The sequence below is a fragment of the Triticum dicoccoides genome, chromosome 4A, assembly GCF_002162155.2.
Source record: "Triticum dicoccoides isolate Atlit2015 ecotype Zavitan chromosome 4A, WEW_v2.0, whole genome shotgun sequence".
In the NCBI taxonomy this organism is placed as follows: Eukaryota; Viridiplantae; Streptophyta; class Magnoliopsida; order Poales; family Poaceae; genus Triticum; species Triticum dicoccoides.
In genome coordinates, this window is record NC_041386.1 from 145,398,823 (window position 1) to 145,409,862 (window position 11,040).

General features: G+C 48.7%; 1 protein-coding gene across 1 annotated transcript; it reads left to right on the forward strand.

Annotated features, from left to right (window-relative positions):
* The first annotated feature begins 9,342 nt into the window (after nt 1–9,342).
* Nucleotides 9,343–10,830, forward strand: LOC119285468 (uncharacterized protein DDB_G0271670-like). The gene has a single exon (XM_037564750.1). The coding sequence runs from the start codon at nt 9,437–9,439 to the stop codon at nt 10,505–10,507; it is 1,071 nt and encodes a 356-aa protein (XP_037420647.1). The 5' UTR covers nt 9,343–9,436; the 3' UTR covers nt 10,508–10,830.
* Nucleotides 10,831–11,040: the final 210 nt, after the last annotated feature.

Sequence of the window (11,040 nt, forward strand, 5' to 3'; positions counted from 1 at the left end):
CACACCTTGTAACACAGGCAAGAACCCCTTCTTAGACTGATCCATATTGAACTTCTTCAATATCTTATCAAGGTATGTGCTTTGTGAAAGACCTATGAGGCGTCTCGATCTATCTCTATAGATTTTGATGCCTAATATATAAGCAGCTTCTCCAAGGTCCTTCATTGAAAAACTCTTATTCAAGTAGGCCTTAATGCTGTCCAGGAGTTCTATATCATTTCCCATCAAAAGTATGTCATCTACATATAGTATGAGAAATGCTACAGAGCTCCCACTCACTTTCTTGTAAACGCAGGCTTCTCCATAAGTCTGCGTAAACCCAAACGCTTTGATCATCTCATCAAAGCGAATGTTCCAACTCCGAGATGCTTGCACCAGCCCATAAATCGAGCGTTGGAGCTTGCACACCTTGTCAGCATTCTTAGGATCGGCAAAACCTTCTGGCTGCATCATATACAATTCTTCCTTAAGGAAACCATTAAGGAATGCTGTTTTGACGTCCATTTGCCATATCTCATAATCGTAGAATGCGGCAATTGCTAACATGATTCAGACGGACTTTAGCTTCGCTACCGGTGAGAAAGTCTCATCGTAGTCAACCCCTTGAACTTGTCGATAACCCTTAGCGACAAGCCGAGCTTTATAGATGGTCACATTACCATCCGCGTCTGTCTTCTTCTTAAAGATCCATTTATTTTCTATGGCTCGCCGTTCAACAGGCAAGTCAGTCAAAGTCCATACTTTGTTTTCATACATGGATCCTATCTCGGATTTCATGGCTTCTAGCCATTTGTCGGAATCCGGGCCCGCCATTGCTTCTTCATAGTTTGAAGGTTCACCGTTGTCTAACAACATGATTTCCAAGACAGGGTTGCCGTACCACTCTGGTGCGGAACGTGTCCTTGTGGACCTTCGAATTTCAGTAGGAGCTTGATCAGAAGTATCTTGATCATCATCAATAACTTCCTCTCTAGTTGGTGCAGGCACCTCAGGAACATTTTCTTGAGTTGTGCCATTTTCCGGTTCAAGAGGTAACACTTCATCAAGTTCTACTTTCCTCCCACTTACTTCTTTCGAGAGAAACTCTTTCTCTAGAAAGAATCCATTCTTGGCAACAAAGATCTTGCCTTCGGATCTGAGGTAGAAGGTATACCCAACAGTTTCTTTAGGGTATCCTATGAAGACGCATTTTTCCGACTTGGGTTCGAGCTTTTCAGGTTGAAGCTTCTTGACATAAGCATCGCATCCCCAAACTTTTAGAAACGACAACTTAGGTTTCTTACCAAACCATAATTCAAACGGTGTCGTCTCAACAGATTTCGACGGAGCCCTATTTAAAGTGAATGCGGCAGTCTCTAAAGCATAGCCCCAAAAAGATAGCGGTAAATCCGTAAGAGACATCATAGATCGTACCATATCTAATAGAGTGCAATTACGACGTTCGGACACACCATTATGCTGAGGTGTTCCAGGCGGCGTGAGTTGTGAAACTATTCCACATTTTCTTAAGTGTGTGCCAAATTCGTGACTCAAGTATTCTCCTCCACGATCTGATCGTAGAAACTTGATTTTCCTGTCACGTTGATTCTCAACCTCACTCTGAAATTCCTTGAACTTTTCAAAGGTTTCAGACTTGTGTTTCATTAAGTAGATGTACCCATATCTACTCAAATCATCAGTGAGGGTGAGAACATAACGATAGCCACCACGAGCCTCAACACTCATTGGACCGCACACATCAGTATGTATGATTTCCAATAAGTTGGTTGCTCGCTCCATTGTTCCTGAGAACGGAGTCTTGGTCATCTTACCCATGAGGCATGGTTTGCACGTGTCAAATGATTCGTAATCAAGAGACTCTAAAAGTCCATCTGCATGGAGCTTCTTCATGCGTTTGACACCTATGTGACCAAGGCGGCAGTGCCACAAGTATGTGGGACTATCATTATCAACTTTACATCTTTTGGTACTCACATTATGAATATGTGTAGCATTACGCTTGAGATTCATTAAGAATAAACCATTCACCATAGGAGCATGACCATAAAACATATCTCTCATATAAATAGAACAACCATTATTCTCGGATTTAAATGAGTAGCCATCTCGAATTAAACAGGATCCCGATACAATGTTCATGCTCAAAGCTGGCACTAAATAACAATTATTAAGGTTTAATACTAATCCCGAAGGTAAATGTAGAGGTAGCATGCCGACGGCGATCACATTGACCTTGGAACCATTCCCGACGCGCATCGTCACCTCGTCCTTTGCCAGTCTCCGTTTATTCCGCAGCCCCTGCTTTGAGTTACAAATGTGAGCAACTGCACCGGTATCAAATACCCAGGAGCTACTACGGGTACTAGTAAGGTGCACATCAATTACATGTATATCATATATACCTTTTGTTTTGCCGGCCTTCTTGTCTGCTAAGTATTTGGGGCAGTTCCGCTTCCATTGACCACTTCCCTTGCAATAAAAGCACTCAGTCTCGGGCTTGGGTCCATTCTTTGGCTTCTTCCCAGCAGCTTGCTTGCCGGGCGCGGCAACTCCTTTGCCGTCCTTCTTGAAGTTCTTTTTACCCTTGCCCTTCTTGAACTTAGTGGTTTTATTCACCATCAACACTTGATGTTCCTTCTTGACTTCTACCTCTGCTGATTTCAGCATTGAAAATACCTCAGGAATGGTCTTTTCCATCCCCTACATATTGAAGTTCATCACAAAGCTCTTGTAGCTTGGTGGAAGCGACTGGAGGATTCTGTCAATGACCGCATCATCCGGGAGATTAACTCCCAGTTGAGTCAAGCGGTTATGTAACCCAGACATAGTGAGTATGTGCTCACTGACAGAACTATTTTCCTCCATCTTACAGCTGAAGAATTTATCGAAGACTTCATATCTCTCGACCCGGGCATGAGCTTGGAAAACCATTTTCAGCTCTTCGAACATCTCATATGCTCCATGTCTCTCAAAATGCTTTTGGAGCCCTGGCTCTAGGCTGTAAAGCATGCCGCACTGAACGAGGGAGTAGTCATTGGCATGTGTCTGCCAAGCATTCATAACGTCTTGGTTCTGTGGGACGGGTGCGTCACCTAGCGGTGCTTGTAGGACATATTCTTTCTTGGCATCTACGAGGATGATCCTCAGGTTCCGGACCCAGTCCGTATAGTTGCTGCCATCGTCTTTCAGCTTGGTTTTCTCTAGGAACGCGTTGAAGTTGAGGACTACGTTGGCCATTTGATCTACAAGACATATTGCAAAGATTTTTAGACTAAGTTCATGATAATAAAGTTCATCTAATCAAATTATTCAATGAACTCCCACTTAGATAGACATCCCTCTGCTAGTCATCTAAGTATAACATGATCCGAGTCGACTAGGCCGTGTCCGATCATCACATGAGACGGACTAGTCAACGTCGGTGAACATCTTCATGTTGATCATATCTTCTATACGACTCATGCTCGACCTTTCGGTCTTCTGTGTTCCGAGGCCATGTCTATACACATGCTAGGCTCGTCAAGTCAACCTAAGTGTTTGCATGTGTAAATCTGTCTTACACCCATTGTATGTGAACGTTTGAATCAAACACCCGATCATCACGTGGTGCATTGAAACAACGAACTGTCGCAACGGTGCACAGTTAGGGGGAACACTTTCTTGAAATTATTATGAGGGATCATCTTATTTACTACCGTCGTTCCAAGTAAACAAGATGCAAAACATGATAAACATCAAATGCAATCAAATAATAATAGTGACATGATATGGCCAATATCACATAGCTCCTTTGATCTCCATCTTGGGGCTCCATGATCATCTTGTCACCGGCATGACACCATGATCTCCATCATTGTGTCTCCATGAAGTTGCTCGCCAACTATTACTTCTACTACTATGCCTAACGCGTTTAGCAATAAAGTAAAGTAATTTACATGGCGTTTCTCAATGACACGCAGGTCATATAAAAATAAAGACAACTCCTATGGCTCCTGCCGGTTGTCATACTCATCGACATGCAAGTCGTGATTCCTATTACAATAGCATGAACATCTCATACATTACATATAGATCATTCATCATTCATCACAACTTTGGCCATATCATATCACAAAGCACTTGCTGCAAAAACAAGTTAGACGTCCTCTAATTGTTGTTGCAAGTTTTACGTGGCTGCAATAGGGTTCTAGCAAGAACGTTTTCTTACCTACATGAAAGCCACAACGTGATTTGTCAACTTCTATTTACCCTTCATAAGGACCCTTTTCATAGAATCCGCTCCAACTAAAGTAGGAGAGACAGACACCCGCCAGCCACCTTATGCAACTAGTGCATGTTAGTCGGTGGAACCGGTCTCACGTAAGCGTACGTGTAAGGTTGGTCCGGGCCGCTTCATCCCACAATACCGTTGAAGCAAGATAAGACTAGTAACGGCAAGAAAGTTGACAACATCTACGCCCACAACAAATTGTGTTCTACTCGCGCAAGAAGAACTACGCATAGACCTAGCTCATGATGCCACTGTTGGGGAACGTTGCAGAAAACAAAAAAAATTCCTACGGTTTCACCAAGATCCATCTATGAGTTCATCTAGCAACGAGTGATCGGATGCATCTACATACCTTTGTAGATCGCGAGCGGAAGCGTTCAAAGAACGGGGATGAGGTAGTCGAACATGACGTGATCCAAATCACCGGAGATCCTAGCACCGAACGGACGGCACCTCCGCGTTCAACACACGTACGGTCAGCGTAACGTCTCCTTCTTCTTGATCCAGCAAGAGGGAAGGAGAGGTTGAGGAAGATGGCTCCAGCAGCAGCACGATGGCGTGGTGGTGATGGAGCTGCAGTACTCCGTCAGGGCTTCGCCAAGCGCTATGGAGGAGGAGGAGGTGTTGGAGAGGGAGAAGGAGGCAACCAAAGGCTTGGATGAAAAGCCCTCCTTCCCCACTATATATAGGAGGGCCAAGGGGGGGGCACCGGCCCTAGGAGATCCAATCTCCTAGGGGGGCGGCGGCCAAGGGAGGTTTCCCTGCCCCCCAAGGCACCTAGGAGGTGCCTTCCACTAGTGGGACTCTTCCCTTTTGTGAACCCTAGGTGCATGGGCCTCTTGGGGCTGGTGCCCTTGGCCCATGTAGGCCAAGGCGCACCCCCTACAACCCATGTGGCCCCCCGGGGCAGGTGGACCCACCCGGTGGACCCCCGGGACCCTTCCGGTGGTCCCGGTACAATACCGATGACCCCGAAACTTGTCCTGATGGCCGAAACAGGACTTCCCATATATAAATCTTTACCTTCGGACCATTCCGGAACTCCTCGTGACGTCCGGGATCTCATCCGGGACTCCGAACAACATTCGGGTTACTGCATATACATATCCCTACAACCCTAGCGTCACCGAACCTTAAGTGTGTAGACCCTACGGGTTCAGGAGACATGTAGACATGACCGAGATCGATCTCCGGTCAATAACCAACAGCGGGATCTGGATACCCATGTTGGCTCCCACATGCTCCTCGATGATCTCATCGGATGAACCACGATGTGGAGGATTCAAGCAACCCCGTATACAATTCCCTTTGTCAATCGGTATGTTACTTGCCCGAGATTCGATCGTCGGTATCCCAATACCTCGTTCAATCTCGTTACCGGCAAGTCACTTTACTCGTACCGTAATGCATGATCCCGTGACCAGACAATTGGTCACTTTGAGCTCATTATGATGATGCATTACCGAGTGGGCCCAGTGATACCTCTCCATCATACGGAGTGACAAATCCCAGTCTTGATCCGTGTCAACCCAACAGACACTTTCGGAGATACCCGTAGTATACCTTTATAGTCACCCAGTTACGTAGTGACGTTTGGCACACCCAAAGCACTCCTACGGTATCCGGGAGTTACACGATCTCATGGTCTAAGGAAAAGATACTTGACATTGGAAAACTCCAGCAAACGAACTATACGATCTTATGCTATGTTTAGTATCGGGTCTCGTCCATCACATCATTCTCCCAATGACGTGATCCCGTTATCAATGACATCCAATGTCCATAGTCAGGAAACCATGACTATCTGTTGATCAACGAGCTAGTCAACTAGAGGCTTACTAGGGACATGTTGGTGTCTATTATTCACACATGTATTACGATTTTCGGATAATACAATTATAGCATGAATAAAGACAATTATCATGAACAAAGAAATATAATAATAATGCTTTTATTATTGCCTCTAGGGCATATTTCCAACAGGTCTCTCAGATGAAGTATGACAACCGGTACGGGCCGTATTACAGGAGAGCCGGGCTGTTGGGTTTCATGCTCCAGTTCAAGCATGTGTCGTCGACGCTTGTCCATGCAGCTCTCACATTGTTGGTGGACTGTTGGCGGCCCGAGACGCACTATTTCCATCTCCCATGTGGTGAGATGACGGTGACGCTCAAGGACTTCGCCATGATCACGGCCTTGCCGATCCAGGGCCATGCTCTCATTGGGCGCGCAGATAGGAAGAAGTGGCCGAACAGGGTTACCACCCTCATCGGCGACTGCCCTCCCATCAAGAGTAACATAACGTCCGGTGTACCCCTCCTTGGCTCCTGCTCCACCGGCTCGAATGCCCGCAAGATGCGGATCTGAGAACTGTGGAGGAGTATGTGAGGTCCTACATGTGGTTTCTTCTCACAAAGGTCATGTTTCCAGACTGCTCGGGGGACAACCCCCTATGGATGTACCTGGACTTCCTCGACGACTAGGGTGCAGGGTACAGCTGGGGGTCCACCGACCTCGCGTACCTCTACCGTTCGGTAAGACATCATATATCTCAATATCCGTATATGGACGTATGTGTGTGCTGCTTTAAACTATGTCACCTGATCATCAATTGTTGTTTGTAGCTGGATGACGCCACGCAGAGGACCGAGAAAATGTCTGGGATGTGTGGGTGTGTCTGGGCTCTCTCGATTTTAGAGTTGGGAGCGGCTGCCGGTTGGTCGTCCCGAGAAACTGTAACGAACTACATGGACGGACTATGACGAAGATGGCGACAATGCTCGATAACCTACCGTTGCCTACTCTTGGGACGCAGTTAAAGTCTTCTCAGGCAAGGGCAGTGCGATGTACAAGGCCTTCACCAATGAGTTGGACAACCTGACATCTTTTCAGGTATACCAACAAGCGAGCTAGTTTTTTAATGTAGTCACTTTCACGGTCGCTAAATAGTCTTTCTATAGGTTAACTAGTGCCCGTACCATGATAGGGCTTGGGGGTTCGAACTGAACCAGACGTGCAACCGAGACCGCCTTCTGTACCGGTGCATTGCACCAATGATATGCGTGTAAGCCGTCGAATGGCACCTACCACAGCGCGTGGCCACACAATTTGGCGCATTGCAGCACACACCGCCGGCACGCCCCCACGACACCGGTGGTTACAACCTTCACTGGTATGGGCTGCCATCTCTTTTATCGTGTTTTCCTTAAATTTGACGTTCTTATGGTCTTTTGTGTTTTCTTGTTTGTTATGCCCTTTGCAGGAAGAGCAGGCAACATTCACAGTCAATAGTGGAGTGGGCCGAAAGCACAAGTCTTGTGTGAAAATGTGGGACGAGAGTACGTTCTGCAAAGACCAGGAGAGGTCAGGCATAGCTGGAATGTGTACGAGAGGCACATGAATTGGTATTGATGGCATCAAGTTTCGTCTGCGTTTGAGGCCATGATGGACGGAAGCGGACATGGCATCACTATAGGAGGCGGAGGATTCTGAGGATGAAGCATAAAAGAGAAACCTCAGAGATATGCAAGGTGATTTCAGGGACTATGTACCCCTGATGAACAGAGTGGTAAATTTTGTTCAAATGCATTCAAGCCGACAGTTGGATGATGCTGACATGGTCATTAATGATCCTTACCTTTTGCAGGCCGCGAAGTTGAATAGAAACATTTTTTATGGCTCGAATGCACTAAGTTCTGACCCTGGAACCTTGGAGGGTGACAGCAAGATGAGGGAAGCGATGAAGGTAACTTTAAGCCTCATGGCATTCTATTCGAGCAACCACAAATTTGATTTATGCCATGTTCTTACTTATTTGCAACCCTAAGTCTGATCCAAGCCATTCTCTTCTATATTTGTTTTCGCAGAAGATCATGAACCGTTGTCGCAGGCTAGCGGGCATGCTTGGGTGCGCTGCCTTGATTGACGTGCATGTTCCTGCTCCTGGTGGGTCGACACGTGCCCTGGCTTCATCAAGCCACGCCGAAGGAGGTTCCTCGAGCCATGCCGCCTCGTCGTCTCGCCTTGTTGACGAGACCGAGGAAGAAGATGATCAGAGAGAAGAGGACGAGGAGGAAGAGGGAGAAGAGGAAGGAGGTGACGACGAAGGAGGTGATGAGGAGGAGTACAATGACGATGACGGGTCTCCACCGACTCAGCCAACCCAGGGGAAGAGGGTATCTCATCCACACCAGGATGTTTTGCGCCCATCCCCGTTTCAGAAACCGCTTCCTTGTCATCGCCCGAAAAAGCCGGACGAAGGCCGCTTGAAGAGAAACAAGGAGTGTGCCGCTAAGAGGGGGAGGAACTAGAGTGTGAACTTGCTTAGTTAAACTAGTTGTGCCATGCTAAAGTACTCAGTTTTGTGTTATAGCTACCTATTTTACTATGTTGAACCTATTTATATGTTGAACTTTTGGGTGCGTCGATTTGCTGTCTATAATGTGTGAGGACATCATATTTTTCATATCCAAACAATATTTGCTGCTGTCTGTTTATCTGTCATATGCAAACACTATTTTCATATTTGTAATTCAAATGGTCAAATTTTTGTAAAAAAAAGTGAGAAGCCTGCCGCAAGGCACATGGCGGTAGGTTTTCACAGCTGCCTGGCGGTAGGATATGAAAACCTACCGCACGGCTCCTTTTTTCAGTCACAGAATGCTTCCACTCTTGGCACATCCTATCACCGTTGGGTGTGACCGTAGGGTGTGAAAACCTACCGCACAAACTTTGCCATTTTCTGTCACAAAAAGTTTCGCCTGCACAGGTGCGCCACACCCTACTACCACCCTCCTCGGCGGTAGCTTTAGCCACCCTACCGCCTTATGCCTTGGCGGTAGGGTAGTTAGGACACGTCAGACCCATAAACAGCGGGTGACGGAGGATGCCGTTATCCTACTGCCGGTGACTACGGCGGTAAGAAAAATGATCAGATTCCGAAGTTTTTTCAGACGAGATCAGATTGTTCAAAACTCAAACAAAAGGGTCAAAACAGGAAATTTTGCCACCCCTCGCCCCCATCCATCGCCGTCTCCAACTATCGGGTTATGGCTACCGGACAGTTAACAGCGCGGCAGTCCCTCCATTTATAACCTCTCATCCCATCTCCCTCCATATTCCCAGATACCACTATCCGCAACTCAAAGCGAACTACTAGGACGAGCCATGGACGACGACATCGACAGCTCCTGCTCCACCCCTTTCGCCAGCGCGCCGTCCAGCCCCGGCCGCTCCCCTTCCATCTTCGGCGGCGGCGGCGGCGGCGGCGGCTATTTTTTCAGTGCACCGGCCAGCCCCATCCACCACCTGTTGTTCTCGTCCTCCTCGGCCGCCGCTGGTGCCCCTAATGGCGGCGGGTACGGTGGACTAGGTGACGCGGAGTTCGAGTTCGGCGGCCCTGGCGAGCACATGATCTCTGCTGACGAGCTCTTCCAGAACGGCCAGATCCGGCCGCTCACCCTGTCCCCGCTCCCGGATCTCGACCCCGACAGCGAAGAAGATGACAGCGAACGGCGCCACGGCCCCGCGCGCGGCCGCGAGCCCACGTTCCGGAGCGGCTCCGTGCACCGCCGCGCCCGGTCGATGTCCCCGATGCGCAGCCCGTCCCCGCGGCTCAAGCTTCTCAGTGCGCTCGTCCCCGCGCCGGATCTTGGCTCCGTGTCCCTCTCGACTGGGGCGCAGGAGGCCCCGCCGCCGGTCACCGCCTCGTCGCGCTCCTCCTCGTCCTCGTCGACCTCCTCCTCGTCGTCCGCGTCGTCCGCCCGCGGATCCCGGCGGTGGGTTATCCTCAAGGACATGCTCCTCCACCGCAGCAAAAGCGAGCCCGGCAGCGCCCATGCGCACGAAGCCCCTGCGGCCGCCGCCAAGCCGGAGAAGGCATGGCAGTTCTCGCCTTCGTGGGCGTCGAGGGACAAGGTCATCGCGAAGCTGCGCGGGGCGAGGCCATCACCGCAATCGGAGACGGGAGCGGCGGCCAGCGGCGGCGCCGGTGAGGGCGACGAATCCCGGACGACGCGGAGCCAGGGCAGGTCCAAGGGTCGGCGGCGCTCAACGACGGTGGCGGCCGCGCACGAGAGGCTTTACGCGGCGCCGAACAGGGCGCAGGCGGAGGAGATGCGGCGGCGGACGTTCCTGCCGTACCGGCAGGGCGTGCTCGGCTGCCTCGGCTTCAGCTCCCGCGGCTACGGCGCGCTCCGCGGGTTCTCGAAAACCCTCAGCCCCGTCTTCTCCCGGTAAAAGTAAAGAAGCACTCCAGAAATCCCCCAAAAATATGGAAAAGCAGAGAGCAAAACAAGAGCTTAAATAATGGCCATTGCTACTGTTGCCGGTTAATTTAAAAAAATAGTATTAGTAATATTCGTTCTTCTCTGTAATATGCGAGTATTGTCTTTTGTAAGTTGTTGCGTGTTCTGTATAGAGGCAGGCAGTGGGCGTGAGAAATCCCCCAAGTTCGTTTGGAGGTGTTGGTAGTTGTGAGAAGTCACATCAACTCGTCCATCAGAAGGGCGCAGTTGGATAAATTTGGCGCGAAAGCAAAAAAATACCACTACATTATGCTATTTTTGTGTGCCCATGTCTTTCGCTCAAGTATATGGCCCTCTTTGATTCGCAGGATTTTCAAAACGTAGGAATAGAAAAAATATAGGATTGGAATGGCATGCACACATGAATCCTACAGGATTAGCATAGAGTGTTTGATGGCCCAGGAAAAGCAAAGGAATTGTAAAAAGAGGTTGAAGTAGATGTTAGATTTCCTATGAAATGTAGTA

Bases quoted from the DNA above. Each gene is read 5' to 3' on its own strand.
- LOC119285468 (XM_037564750.1), top strand. From the start codon at position 9,437: ATGGACGACGACATCGACAGCTCCTGCTCCACCCCTTTCGCCAGCGCG.